We start from the raw sequence: 15,403 nt of genomic DNA, 5'->3' as shown, positions 1-15,403 counted from the left end.
TGTATTGCATAGAATCCCAGTGACAAAGCTAAGAATCTAATGCCTTTGGAAAATCAGATTTTTCTGCGATTTAGTTATTAAATAGCTGTAATGCTCAGTGTTGTGCACCTATGTATAGCTGAGTTTGGAATGCAAGAATTGAACAAAATTAATCTTTATGCTTATATTGAGGGCGGGCTGGGGGAAACATTGCTATAAAGAAATTCACTTAATATTGTTACAAATGTGAAATTGATACATTTTTACACAAATACATAACTAAGTTTAGTTATCTTTAACTTGAGTATTCCACTTTCACCAGGCTTGCAGACCTGGAAATACTTGGGTTTCCTGGACATGAATGCCGTCATATTCCAATTCTTTGATATTAATGCCACTGCCTTGTCATTCTGTTACTGTGGGGATGCTACCACTTCAGAATATTGCTAACAATCGTGTATAATTCTGAATTTTTATCAAACAGCGTACCGCATTGTTATTTTAAAAAATCATGCCCTAGAACTCACCACCTTAAGTCAATTGAGGTGCTACCCAACTGTACCTGTTCCTTCCTTCACTACCTCAAATTCAAAGTTTGTTGAACTCAGTATTCTTCACCAAACCCAGCCCAAATAATAGTGTGACGTTTATTTTTCCACCCTGTTCCTACCCTGCGTGTTCCTTTTGGCGTAGTCACTTCACTACTCGAGTGATCATACACGTTAGTGCAGTCGTTCGGGAAATCATTTCAGATTGGTTTGGAAGTGTAGAAAGGAGAAAAAAAAGAGGGTTCAAGGGGCATGGGTGACACTGTTTCTGCAAATGGAAGTATGTTTGCAATCTAGCCCAATTTTGCTGCTGTAATGAACATTTAGTTTACAAATCTGCGTACTGCGACAGCTGAAACAATTATTCAGATCTATGTCCAAGACATTATTCTTCATCACAGTAAATGTTTTGGTTATGATTATTCATCTTTATATTTTCTCATTTTGTGTTTGTGTTCATTTGTATTTATGGATTTTTGTTTTCTTTTCATTTAATCATTTTCCTTTATTTTGTTTCCCATATCCAGTACCTGCAGATGAAATGGCCATTGATTGATGTACAGGCAGGGAGCCTACAGGGTAGGCAAGGACTGAAGGATGCTAGGTCCCCATCTCCAGCACATATTGTTGTAAGTAGTAGCTAGCTGCATTTTCTTTGCTTCGGTAGGAGAAATTGGAGCTTGATGTTTCCTTTCATTAAAAAAGGTAGTACCTACCAAGAATAAAACTGATGATAAATGAGCTCCAAGAACCTGTCATATTGCTGCTAATGTGTACCATAGATTTCAGCACACGTAGGATCTGTGGTATACAATTGTGTATGATGTACCTTTGCCAAAGGGAGAACCACATCAAAATTTAACTTACAAATATGGACTTGCCAGTTTTGTGCAATGTCAGCGAGGTTGCTGTCTCTGGCTCCTGGTAAGAGGGGAAAACTAACTTAATAATTAAAAGTGTGCCCTTCTCATTATTTTAGCAACAGCATTTCAATTTTGTTTTTGGGTTTCACTTACCTTTACAGAAAACATGACTCATTTTCAGAAAACATGGGGTGGGAGTGGGGCCCTGGTTGTAGGAAAGCTTAATACTAGTAGAATATAGATTACCAGTTAATCCTATGAAGTGGATGCCTCTGAAGCATGGAAACAAATTTCAACTGGTATCCTTGTGTATATGTAGAGATGTGTGCAAGGTAACTTTCTCAATATTTGTGAAATGTGTTCACAACTACAATTAAGTAAAAATTAATCCCATTGGCTGCATCGCTCTATGAAGTACTAAGTGTTTTAATGTAGAATTTTCCACTCCGGTTTTAAAAAATAAACTGCATAACAGAACTCTGCAAGCAGTAGTGGGTGCTGCTGTTGTGGCACTTAGTACTTTATATTACCCATTTCTAATGTGACTTCTGGGAGACCATGATTCATGCACCATTTCTCAGCATTTATCCCATTACTGTGGCTGTCTTACCCAGCAGCTGACACACACACCCTGATTTTTGAAGGCCTTCGAGTCTGTTTCTGTGATGGGGTTGGGGGGCGGGGGGGGGAAGCCAGATTTATCAGGATAAGTGCCAGGAACTAGCTCATGGACATCGTTATCTTGGGACCTATATTTGAATGGTACCCGTATAAAAGTAACTCCGGAGTTGTGCAAGATCATGATGTCCTTTTTTCCTTTCCAGCAGCATTCCTGTTCTGTATTCACAAACGCAAGTGAACCCTGAGCAGTGCTCTTTGCTCTGCTTCAGTGACGGTCTGAACACTGCACAATAGGTTATTCTTTGACCCCAATTATCACTGTGATCCGCTGCAGCTGCTAACAAAACACCTGTGTGTGCTGTCCTTTGTTATATTATCATCAAGCCCTGATTAATAGTCCAATTGTTAAATTTGTAAGATATTATTATGGCGCTGTTTTGTCTTTTGAAAAATAAAACTTGGAGCCGGGCTTTATGGTAGCTTTCTGGCAGCATCTATCGTGCATGATTTTGGGTTCCCCCCTTAACTGCTGTTTATAGTATTCAGTGTGTTGTGCAAAAGAACCGACAATGAAAGAAAAACATTTGTTTTTGTCAAGCTATTTATTTTATTTGGCAATAATTCTACCTCCTCCTCCTAACAAGAATTGATGCCTTAGTGGTTATGGGTGGAATGTTTTAGATAACTGCCCTGCTCACTTATAGTTGCATATGAACTCTTCTGTGTGACTAACACCCTTCAGGAATTATCAGAAGATGTCAACTTCAGCGCCTTTTTAAAAACTTTCGCCTGTTGTCCTTGGCAATTAATGTAGCTAAATTTTGAGTTTTCTCTCAAAGTTGAGAGAAGTGCAGAGGGAGGCGTGTGCAGTTCGTGTTCCTGTTATTGTGTTAATGCTTCAACGACCTGTTCTGATCAAATCTTGCCATGACTTCAAGAAGATAGTTTTGAAAACCCTTTATTTTATATGGACGCTAAAAAGTTTCCATGTGTGGGGTAATCCTGTAATGCAGGTTTTAGTTGCAGTCAATGAATATTTGGAAATTTGTAGAGAATTTAACTGAAGGTAAATAGTGTCTTAATGTCTGTCACTCTGGTTTGGAATAACATTTTAGAACAAATGCCAAATGAAAGTTGTGTGATGGAGTTTCTGTATAAACCATTAGAAAGCAGAAGAGTTGATATGTCATCTGCTGATGCATATCTCTGCCTATTCACATCTCATTAAATGCAAACAATGCAAAACCCCCTAATCAGTGTGAGCCTTGAACATGTGGCTACCGACCAACATTCTGGGGTGAAGAATGCTTCTCTTCAAAGCAAAATCACACAGAATGTGTTTATGATTTTGCTGCAGATAGCGAGCAAAGGAAATCTTCCTACTGTGAGATACCGATGATTATGTGACTGCTTTACATCCAACATTTGCAATTTGGTAACATGACGGGTTGTTTTCCAGTGGATTCTAGGCATACCTTCCTCTGAACACTAATCTGCCTTGTATTTATGCCAGATGCTGTTGCACTGTTTGATTGAAGATGGAAAAATTTTTATTAGTCGAGTTCGCCTATAGTGTGGGTCTTGCAAATCTTGCAGTTCCATTTTAAGAACAAAGAAAAGTACAGCACAGGAACAGGCCCTTCAGCCCTCCAGGCCTGTGCTGATCATGATGCCCTAACCAAATTTAAAAAAAACTTTCTGCCCTTAGTCTGTATCCCTCTTTTCCCTCCCTATTCATGAACCCATCCAGATGCCTCTTAAAATGTTGCTAATGTGCCTGCTTCCACCACCACCTCTGGCAGCGCGTTCCAGGCACCCACCACTCTGTGTGAAAACCTTCCCCCACACATCTCCCTTAAACATCCCTCCTCCTCACCTTGAACCTGTGCCCCTTTGTAATTGACACTTCCACCCTAGAAAAGGCCTCTGACTATCCACTCTGTCTATGCCTCACACAATTTTGTAGACCTCTATCAGATATCCCCTCAGCCTCTTTCAAGTGAAAACAATCCTAGTTTATTCAACCTCTCTTCATAGCCAACACCCTTGAGACCAGGCAACATCCTGGTGAACCTTCTTTGCACTCTCCAAGGCTTCCACGTCCTTCTGATAGTGTGATAACCAGAACTGCACGCAATACGCCAAATGCGGCCTAACCATGGTTTTATATAGTTGCAACTTCTCAGAAGACTAAGGAAATTTGGCATGTCAGCTACGACTCTCACCAACTTTTACAGATGCACCATAGCATTCTTTTTTGGTTGTATCACAGCTTGGTATGCCTCCTCTGTGCAAGACCACAAGAAACTACAAAGGGTCGTGACCGAAGCCCAGTCCATCTCTCAAATCAGCCTCCCACCCATTGTCACTGTCTACACTTCCCGCTGCCTTGGAAAAGCATAATTAAGGACCCCATGCACCCCGAACATACTCTCTTCCACCTTCCTCCGTTGGGAAAAAGATACAAAAGTCTTGAGGACATGTACCAACCGACTCGAGAACAGCTTCTTCTCTGCTGTCATCAGATTTTTGAATGGACCTACCTCACATTAAGTTGATCTTTCTTTATACCTTAGCTATGACTGTAACACTATATTCTGCACTGTCTCTTTTCCTTCTCTGTGAACAGTATGTTTTGTATAGTGCACAAGAAACACTGTATATTAATATATGTGACAATAATAAATGAATTCAAATCAAAAACATGATTTTCCAGCTCTTGTACTTAGTGCACTGGCTGATGAAGGCAAGCATGCCATATCCCTTCTTAATCACCTTGGCAAACTGTGTTGCCACTTTTACGGAACTGTGGACCTGCATGCCCAGATCCTCTTAGAATTTCTAAGAATTTAATTTTAAAACTGAATCTTTACTCCATTTTTCCTCCCCCTCACCCCCCCTCCTCCCAAAGCAAAAATATGTCAAAAAATAGGGAGATTTGTGCTGATTGTTTTCAAGATATTGGGTAAAGATATTCATAGTTCTGCATTTAGATACAGTGTCTTAAATGCCATTGAAGATAAGTACAAGCAATTTACTTGGAAATTCAAACTGAAATTATGTTAAAAGATCCAAATGCAAACTCGTCCCTAACTTGCAAATAATTCAACTCCCTGTTAGAAATGTTGCCACAATGACCTGCTGAGTCAAGGATAGGAAATTAAGCAAGTCTGATAAGATGCTGCTTAAATGCCTAAAGATAAAGAAAGTATCCCTAAAAGTTCAGTGTCTTCAGAGGTGACTGAGGTTAATAAGAATGTATGCCTCATCATTGTAGACCACCAGAGTAACCCAGTTGCACCAAATAGCCTTTTATTCTAGCTTTAACCTCCCTCCTGGTCAGCCCCCGTAACTCTAAAAGTGCATTATTTTTAAAAGGCCTTTTTGGAAAGGTGGTATATAATAATATTAGGTTGAAGCATCAAAATAAAATGTGCTAATGCAAACACATAATTGAGGAATTCATGGATTTAGGGTGCCTGGTAACATCCCTCAATTCCTTCTTTCATGAAGGTATTTTGGAGTTAAATGATCCACCTTACAATAATTTGTTTATGCCTTTCGAGTTTTCATTGATTGCGTGCTCTGTATCTGTATCATAGTCTTGTTGTTTTGATGAGTTTAGATTATGGATGTACCTTTTGGCCGTATTTCATATATATTTTTTTACGCTATCTGCTCTGCTCAGCAGCTGTTGTGGCCCAGAAGCAGCAACTTTCAGCCAAGCAGTAAAAGTAATACATGATGCTGGTGCCAGAGGTCATTCTGTTGTGGCTCACAGAAATGTCATAAAGAATAGTATGGAGCACTTTTAATAATTATCCATCTCTTTAAAGTGTAATTAAAAAAAAATACACGCTTTGTGTCTTTTATTGATCACAGAAGAAAGATATCCTTCCTCTTCTAAAATAAAAAAAACAAGGTACTGAAATGACACTTTGCATTTTAGTAGATGCACATGGCTAGCTATCAAACTTAGCACAATCAAAACAGCTGGACAAAGTGGTAATCAAGCGAGTGAGGCAGTCAATGGCACTATTTCAAGAATGTAATTGGAAAGAAATTGCTCAAGGCACAGAACAACTAATGTCACTTACAGTTGTGATTTATCAGGAGTGCAGAAAGACAGAACTCTAATGGAAGGCTTGCAAGATTTTTGGAACTTTTTTGAAAAAAAGGCATTCGCGTTTGTCGATGGACTCATCCATTAGACCCCAGCACAAGAGACTGCCATCAAGTGCCCTGCACAGATCTGATTTGCCCAAGGAGTTTTGAAAGCATTTTCCCTTGATTCTGTGCCAGTGATAATTTAAATAATCTGACTTTGGCCCCCAATGACATCACAGGCACATTATACATCAGGAGCACTAGTTTGGTTCATATTACAGGAGAGCAATGTCTGTGTGCCACATCTACATTGCTGAAACAGCTCCCTTTATTGCAGCATAGCTTTTCCCCAGTTTATTTTACGGGGAATTGGGAGCCAGTTTTAGCACTGTAAATGCATGGTGTCTGTGCATCCATATTGCCCTCCTGCAAGCTGATCTGGCTAAGCACCTAGAGACTCATATTATACTATCACATTGAATTTGAATGCACATAGCTGGATTTTCTTCCTTTGTTAACTTTGGGAATGGAGCATCTCTGTTTCATCTATCTTCTGCCCTTTATAACTTTAAGCTCAATGTTGTGTAGCCTGTAGCCTAATTTGCACCAAGTTCTGTTCACCCATGAGCCCAGTGCTAGCAGATCCACATTGGCTCTTGATTTAATGTTTCAACTTTAAAAACCTCACCTTGATGTTCAAGTGGCCTCCTCCTCCTTCCCTGCCTCCAAAACCTCTTTCAGCTGTAGAAGCTGCCAAGAACTTGTGATTCTCCCCTCCAACTCTTGTCACTGTGCACCCCTCACTTCCTTCACCCCAGCATTAGGAGCAGAACCTACAACTGTCTAAAAGTTTATTTATTAGTCACAAGTAGGCTTGCATTCACACTGCAATGAAGTTACTGTGAATATCTCCTAGTCGCCACACTTCAGCGCCTGTTTGGGTACTCTGAAGGAGAATTTAGCATAGCCAATCCATCTAACCTGCACATCTTTGGACTGTGGGAGGAAACCAGGGCACCCAGAGGAAACCCACGCAAACACAAGCAGAATGTGCCAACTCCACACAGGCAGTGACCCAAACCGGGATTTGAACCCGGGTCCCTGGCGCTGCGAGTCAGCAGTGCTAACCACTGCCACTGTGCTCCCCGTGTCTAAGCCCCAAGCTCTGGAATTCCTGCCTAAACCTGTCCATTTCTGCTCCTTTTAAGATGTTTCTGAAAATCTGCCTCGTTGACTGAAGATTTGGACTTCCTTGTCAATTTTTGCTTGATTTAAGCTCACATGAAGCACCTTGTGATGATTTAATATCTTAAAAGATATTATGGTAAAAGTAATTAGTTGCCTTAACTTGGTGGGTCATAGAAAGTAAAGTAAATGGAAGAGCGCCATCACAAGACTCCATTAGAATACCATTCCTTCGGATTGCATTTCTCATTTAAAAGGTGCCACTGGAGAAAGCCTCTACTTGGGTGAGGTGGGGTAAGGTTGCAGAGAAAGGGAGAGTTTAGTTAACAAAGACAATTTTTGAAAGATGGGTTGTACCCTAGTCTAGGTTTTTGTGGTTCAATAGATTCTAATACAATGTAGGTTTGAGATGGGAGGAAGCAGAAAACGCAAAAAAAGACCAGATAGGTTTCAGGTATGAAGTGTTTGCAGTGTTATGTGTTTTTAATGTTTGTAGTTTATTTCATTTTTTTTCTGTACATTTGAGGAGACTGAATGGCTTAATGCACTTAATATTTGTATTTGAATGGTAATATGTACTACTTCGGGCAATATTTTGCACAGCAAGGAACATCTATTAATCATATATCTAAATTCTAAAAATCATTTGCTTAATGTGCATCAGTGAGTGCGCTGTATGGGGTGGTATGGTAGAGTCGCACTGCAGCATGCTGTGCTGCTACTCTCATCCAGCACTTTTTTTTAAAAGAAAAAATGTTTATGTGATGAATGTTATTGGGCAAAAATTGGATAAGTAAAAAAAAATTCCCATTGGTCCTGAAAATCTGATGCTATCGCTACTTCACAGGACCACACTGGCAGTGGAGCAAGATAAGCACTTAAGAAATATGAGCAGGAGTAGACCATAAGGCCCTTCAGGTCCACCATAATGTTTATGTTGAAGAAATCGTAGAATCTCTCCACACACAAGGGGGTTATATGACCCATAGTATCTGTGCCAAGCTTTTTGAAGAGCTACCCCTATTAGTCCCACTCAGAGAATTGTAAAGCACAGATGGAGGCCATTCACCCATCAAGTCTCTGCCATTTCTCTTTGAAAAGCTCTTCAATTTGTTCAATTTCCTATAGACCCGCAGATGAGTCTGTCTCAAACATATGGCCAATTTTCTTTTCAAAAGTTACTTTGGTTACCAGTGCACCCTCCAGTCGAAATGGTGTCCCCTTATTCACCCTGTAGACCTGCTCCCCATAATTTTGAACACCTATTAAATCCCCCTCCCCAAGGCTATCTTGGCTCCAAGAAGAACAATCTTGGATTCTCTTGTAATCTCTCCACATAATTGAAGTTTTCCAATTTTGTCTGCATGTCATATAAAAAATGATGCTCTCACAAATCAGATGCTTCGTGCTTAATCGTGGTTTTTGACATATTTTAGAAACAGTTTTATGAAGAACAAAAATGAACTCTTGTGACTTTGATTGCACATTGAGGGTTAGTCATTGTGCATAAAATGTTAGAGAAATAAGGTGGTTCTTGGATTGGGTTTGTTACGTTATGAAGGTAGAATGAGGGAACATCAACATTTTCCTGAAGAATTGTCGGCAGCTGTGACCAATTTCCATAAGTAATGTGAGAGTGAGGCAGAGCAATACTTGGTAAATTCTCCATTTCAAAATGGGAGCTTGATAACAAAGTACGAGATGGAGGTTTATTTTCCCACCTCTGTCTCTCTTGGGGTTATAAACTGCTCGTACTAAAGTTTGGATCAGGGCATTACTCCGTGAAGAACTGAGAGTTTTTGAACCAGGAACAACATGAAACTTGCAGACTTGTGTCTGTCCAGGCTGTGACTGATGGGAGTTGGGTTACTTGAGGAACAGATATAGTGAGAGCAAAACAACTTTCAAATGATTGATTAGCATTTGGCAGCAGATAAAAAATCTGATCTGAATTTAAAAAGGAGGATGTTCATAGAATCCTACAATGCAGAAGGAGACCATTTGGCCCATTGAGTCTGCACCGACCACAATCCCACCTGGCCCTATCCCCATAACCCCATGCATTTATCCTAGATAGTCCTTCTGACACTAAGGGGCAATTTAGCATGGCCAATCCACCTAACCCGCACATCTTTGGACTGTGGGAGGAAACCCACGCAGACATGGGGAGAATGTTCTGAAAGTCCTTTCTTCTTTTCTTTGGTTATGAAGATAGTTCTGCAGACCAGTGAATTATTTTGCAGTGTTTGCATTTAGTTCCAAAAATCAAGCGGATTTAATGTAAGAAAGCATTAAAATCCTAATTTGTGCTTCATTTAACTACTTAATGTAAGCGTGTTGGTTATGCACAGAACCAGATTTAAATCACTTTAACCTGCTCAGTAACATACTGGTGGATATGGAAGAGATATTTTCCTCCTGCAATAGGGAAGAGGGTTATAACAAATCCATGTTGAGGGAGCATCGAGCTGTTAACTGTTCTACACATTATACTGTTTCAGGTCACCGATGCAATGTCTCAACAGGTTTGGTTATTACGGAGGTCTGGCAATATGATGCATGTTGAACCAGGAGATATTTACAGGGAATTTGCTGAAGTGCACAGTGGGAACTTCCTTTTGGTCTAAAAATCCTTCCTGAATCGGGTTGAATTGCATTCGAGCAGTTCAGGGGTTTTAACAACTGGATGTGGAAACTGACAGCCTTTAGAACTAGGCCATAAACAGAAAAAAATGTAATCACTTTTCTCAAACTGGCTCACTGGACAATTCCCCCATTGTATTGGTGGATTTTATAGGCAGCAGAGAGATGTGTGGTTGAGGTTGAATATTTTCCGGGAGGTTTGATGGGGAGGGGGGGGGAAGGCTTGGCTCCTGTAGGGATGGCTGTCAACCTTTACAGGCTGACTGCAGATTGTTCGCACTGTTAATGTGAACTGCATTGTTCCTTGTATACTCTTCTAAAATGGGTGGGAAAAGAACACCTGCACTCCTTCCCTCCCGCCACCACCCCCCCAAACAAAAGCTGCAGTGAATGACCGTTTAAATTGAACTAAATGAGCAGTTGAACCAAAATTTAAAACTATGGAGTCATAGACTTGAGAGAGGTCATGTAGGACACAAAGTTAAGAACAGCCCACTCTGAGCTGCACTAGAAAGGGAATAATGTCGTCTTTTTTCCTTCCCTCAGTGTTGTCTCTGAACGATAACAAGTAGCCTTTTTCATTCATAGAATGTTCATTTGTAACTCAGCCTGAAGAATAAAAATTATAAATGATTATTCAACAGGACAGTACCTCTTTGTTAACCCTTCTAGGCTCTATTTCAGATCTACTTAAAAGTGAATATACACAATGTAATGCTCTCATGCTTGTTGGCAATGGGTATATTCAACTTTTTAAAATACATAATCTTTATATTTTTTGAGGGTGGGGGAAGCAGAGCTGAAGGGAGTGCAATCATTTAGGCACTTGGATGGAAATTGCTAAGAGTGCGCAAGGTTTTATTTTGGGAAAAGGAAGAAGAGGACATCTAAAATAGTCGTCATGCTCATATGTGCTGCCTCCTATCTGCCGATTACTGAACAACATCGATTTTTAACAGCTGTTCGTGTCTCAATGTCGCCATTGAAAGTGGGGACACGTGGTAAAATGCATGAGCGAGGAATTGACATGGATAAAAGGATAGTTTACACATGTTGCTGTGGTTTGGGTGGCAGGATTGACATCTGTGCATTGTTCACCTGCTTTACGTTGAAATTGTTTTCCTAATCCTGACAACAGAACCGTAAACTCATGAAAATTCTGCTCTACAGTTCTGCACTTGAGTAAACACACAACAAAGAAAATTACAGCACAGGAATAGGCCCTTCGGCCCTCCAAGCCTGCACCAACCATGATGCCCAACTGAACTAAAACCCCCTACCCTTCTGGAGACCATATCCCTTTATTCCAATCTTAATCATGTATTTGTCAAGACGCCCCTTAAAAGTCTCAAAATCTATGTCAGGAGTAGGAGCTTAGGGAGCTAGTTTTACTAGACTTTGAGAGATGTTGTATATAAACCAGACTTCTATTTCCTAACCTACAGAAGCACCACAAATAAAGATACCTAAACAAGTACAAATTTTGATTTTGTTACTTTTTTTTCTTAAACAGGAATGTTCCCATTCTGTTAAAATATTAGTATAAAACTTCTGTGGCGTGATTGCCAACAAATGCTAATTCTTTCAAAATGCTGTCATTTTTGATGCAGCGTTGAATATGAGTTGGTTGAATTGTTCAGATTCATTTTCATTTTACCAGCAGTACTGATGGAAATTTGAATGCTGAAATGTTGTAGGAAATACGTGCATGTTCTCAGAGTTTAAAATGCAAGAGTGACATTTAAGCTTTGGGCGTAATTGAGAGCATATTACTGGATGATTAGTTACTTGTTGCCCGCTTCCTGTCACTTGTGTTGATGCAAGCAATTTTGGGCGTGAACTTGGGCCTTGAATTATACCATTTGATGAAAAGATAGGAGCTTTTTAATCCATTTATCTTGAGTTGGTTCATGCTTCGACTGAAGTTCAGTGGAATGCAATACACTTCAGTTTGCTAGCATCTTGCAATTTTGAAGCCTTTGTTTTTAATGTTTGGTGAAACTGGAATAGGGTGATGGTGACATCTATGAAGGAGTGGGGTCAGGGTTCAACTGTTTATTTGCCTTGCAATCCATTTCGCTGTGGGGTATTGGATGGAATTGGTACAACTTTTGGCTAGTGTCTGCTTTACTGAAGTACTGAATGTGGGTTGCTTATCATTGGAAAAGAGGTTAATTTGTTTTACAAAACAAGATGTTATCAGACACTTAACTTCAGTCCATCAATTTTCTGATAGATTATTCCATGTGCTGGTACTAATATGCATTTATAGCTCTGGTTTTATGGCACTCCTACAGCTTGCACATAGCTCCTGTCAATGTAGTAAATCATGCCAAATTGCTTCACAGGGCATTGTGAAACAAAATTTGGCACAGGGCCACACAAGGTGCTAATTGGGGCAGATGACCAAAATCTCGGCCAAAGAGATTAGAGCTCGGGATGGACAAGGCCATGGAGGAATTTGAAAACCAGGATAAAAATTTTAAAATTGAGATGCTACTAAACCAGGGGCCAGTGTAGTTTAGGGAGCACTGGGAGGATCATTTTTATTCTTTCATGGGATGTGTGCGTCACTGGCAAGGCCAGCATTTGTTGTCCATCTCCAGCTGCCTTTGAGTAGGTGGTTGTAATGGTACATGGTGTAAGTTAGGCAGAGTTTTGGATGACCTCGAGCTAATGGAAGTTAGAACATGGGCAGCCAGCCAGGAGTGTAATCAAGTTCAGGGGTAAGAAAGGCACGAATGAGGGTTTCAGCAGTGGATGAGTTGAGGCAGGGGACAATATGGAGGTGGAAATAATGGCCTTAGTGATGGTGTAGTATTGGCCTTAGCGATGCTGTAATATTGTATGTTGAATAAAAGTCTGACAATTTAGAGACAGTGGGGTCAATTGATGGTACAGCACAGTTGGTATTAATTGTCAACATAGTGTGTTGCTCATTGCCACTTGCTAACAGATTACTAAATTGCAATACTTGGTTGTAGTGTCACCAATCTATGTTGATGATTAAAGTCTATTTTTGCTCCAAAACACATTTGAATGTTCAGTGTATTGAAATTAAGCATTTTTGAGTGTAGCGGAGTTGGCTGTATGCAGCTCGGGTTGCTATCTGTAGCCAATGCACATTTGGGACGGAATCTGTAATCTCACAGCTGGGTGTTTTTCACAAATCAAGTAAACGGGACATAAATTTTATGTGCCCAGCTTGGCCTTTGTGTTTTTTAATTTAATAACAAATGGTTCTCGTACTGCATCGATCATGGATGAACACCTCGGAGCAGGGTTTATTGGATAGTTATGAGCAGTAAGGACTTTCTGTTTTGGAAAAGAACAGGCAGTTAATGTAGGCATACACCTTCTGGACCTTGGACCGGCTCCGATGGTAAAAGGCTTGTATGGGAAGTGAATTGATCTATTTTATAGACTTCCTCCTTGCAGCAACTTGGCTCTTCTGAGGGCTCTTCGGCACTCTGTTGCAATCTTACAAGCTAGATTATATTCCAATATGCTATTATTTTAATCCAAAATGAATTATTGTGAAGTTTTGGATTGCTGTTCAAGCCTTAATAAACATACATGAAGCATCACAGATTAAGTTTTTAAGCAGCAAATTCTCGGATAAATCTCAAAATTCAGACAATGGCACGGACCTGGAATCCCATATTTTAGTTACTTGCCTGCAGTCCCACATTAATGTGAAATTTGATCTGCTATTTCGCAAAACTATTCAAAGCCAGGCCTTATTGTAGAAAACTTGGCCACAGAGACCCTTCAATTGTAAAGGAACTTGCCAATGACTAAGTACAAATGCACATTCTTTTCAATTCTTAGAATTAAACTGATTTCAAATTGTATATTCTGTATACAAGCGGAGGATTCTAGAATTTCTTCTTTCTGAGCCTTTGTTTTTCTGTAGATTATACTTGCCCCCTTTTTTTGCCCAGGCTGTTGTTGGGCTGGTCTGAGCCCATTTAAATTGTTCAGTTTTCACTGACGGCATGTTTTGACAGAACTCCAGGTGTCTTTTTGTTTGCCTCAATATGGTTCAGCAGGTTTACCAATTAGTGTCAAGCCAAAGCCAGTGGGTAATTTGGAAGGTCATGTGGTGAAGGGGCACTTGGTAAGATGAGCCGCAGCAGCCTGTGCCTTCATCCTACATGAGAGTGGCCTGGGAAAGTTTGATGGTGAGTGATGAAATAGGTTTGGAGTGGAGACGTGGGCCAGATATCGAGTGTTCTCGACCACAGCTGATATTCTTTTCCAAGCTTGACAGTTTCTCTGCCCTCTGCCTGATCCAGTTCCCTCTAGTTCCCTCAACCATTCTTGGCTGGCTGAGTGTGTCCTGTTCTTTTCATGAGGGGAGAATGCATCGTTAAATGTCTCTCCCTTACCTTTCAAAGGGATTGCGTGTAAAGATCAAAAGTGCCATATAATACATATCACTATGACTGAGAATTTCAAGACCAGTTGTTTGCGGGGGGGGATTGGGAAAGCAACAGTGATGGGTATTTCTATACCCATCTGTCTGCCCCTCGCCTGCTCCGATTCCATGGTGGGCGGGGCAGTAGACTTCCGGCACTTGTGTAGATTAAAGGCTGAGATAGATTTTTGATCGGTAAGGGAATCGAGCAGTGAAAGGGCAGGAAAGTGTATGTGAGGATTGTTGGATCAGTCATGATCCTACTGAATGGCAGAACAGGCTTGAGGGGCCGAAAGTCCTTCTGTTCCTTTTTCTTATGATCTGTGGTCTTGCATCAGTACCAATGACATGGGTAAAAAGAGGGATGAGGTCCTGCAGGCAGATTTTAGGAAGCTAGGAAAGAAACTAGCAAGGAAGACCTCCAGTGGGAATAATGGCTGGATTACTCCTGGTGCCACACACTAATGAGGATAGAGGAGGTGTATGTGTGGCTGGAGTGATGGGATAGGACAGATAGCTTTAGAATCTGTTGACACTGGAACCGGTCATGACCAGATGGGTTGCAACTGTTCTCTCTTGCGTTTGCCTTCCGTGCACTCACCTCCTGATTCACCACCTCCCGCTTCTCCGCCGTCTCTGGTAGAAGATGTTGCCCACCACATAATGAGACATTGGATGAGTTACACAATGAGAAAGAGGTGGTATTAAAGAGGCAGGCTGAACAGTTGATAGGACACGAGGACATGATTAGATGCATCTGAGGACACAGGGAATGAGGGTGGAAATTGCAGAGGCACTGGACAGAGGCATCCTCCAATCCATCTTAGATACGTGGCTGTTGGCAGAGGACTGGAGAACTGCAGGTGTAATACCCTTATTAAAAGCTGGGGTGGGGGAAAGGATAGGCACTACATACCATTTAAACTTGGCAATGGGAAAACCATTCTAGAAACAATAATACATAACAAAATTAACATTTACTTGGACAGATCTGGATTAATTAAGTGCTTAACTAGCTTGTGTGAATTTTTGATGAG

General features: G+C 40.6%; 1 protein-coding gene across 20 annotated transcripts in view; it reads left to right on the top strand.

Moving 5' to 3' along the window:
- tcf7l2 (transcription factor 7 like 2) overlaps positions 1 to 15,403 on the top strand; it is a 186,030-nt gene that overhangs the window by 70,109 nt on the left and 100,518 nt on the right. For all 20 annotated transcript variants that reach the window (XM_078223301.1, XM_078223294.1, XM_078223302.1 and 17 more), the window contains exon 4: positions 1,055 to 1,156. In XM_078223301.1, the coding sequence (XP_078079427.1) occupies positions 1,055 to 1,156 (102 nt within the window). The remainder of the gene's footprint in view (positions 1 to 1,054; positions 1,157 to 15,403) is intronic.

The sequence above is a fragment of the Mustelus asterias genome, chromosome 11 (genome assembly GCF_964213995.1).
Source record: "Mustelus asterias chromosome 11, sMusAst1.hap1.1, whole genome shotgun sequence".
NCBI lineage: Eukaryota > Metazoa > Chordata > Chondrichthyes > Carcharhiniformes > Triakidae > Mustelus > Mustelus asterias.
The sequence above is the reverse complement of the archived record's forward strand: the minus strand, read 5'-3'. Positions and strand labels throughout refer to the sequence as shown.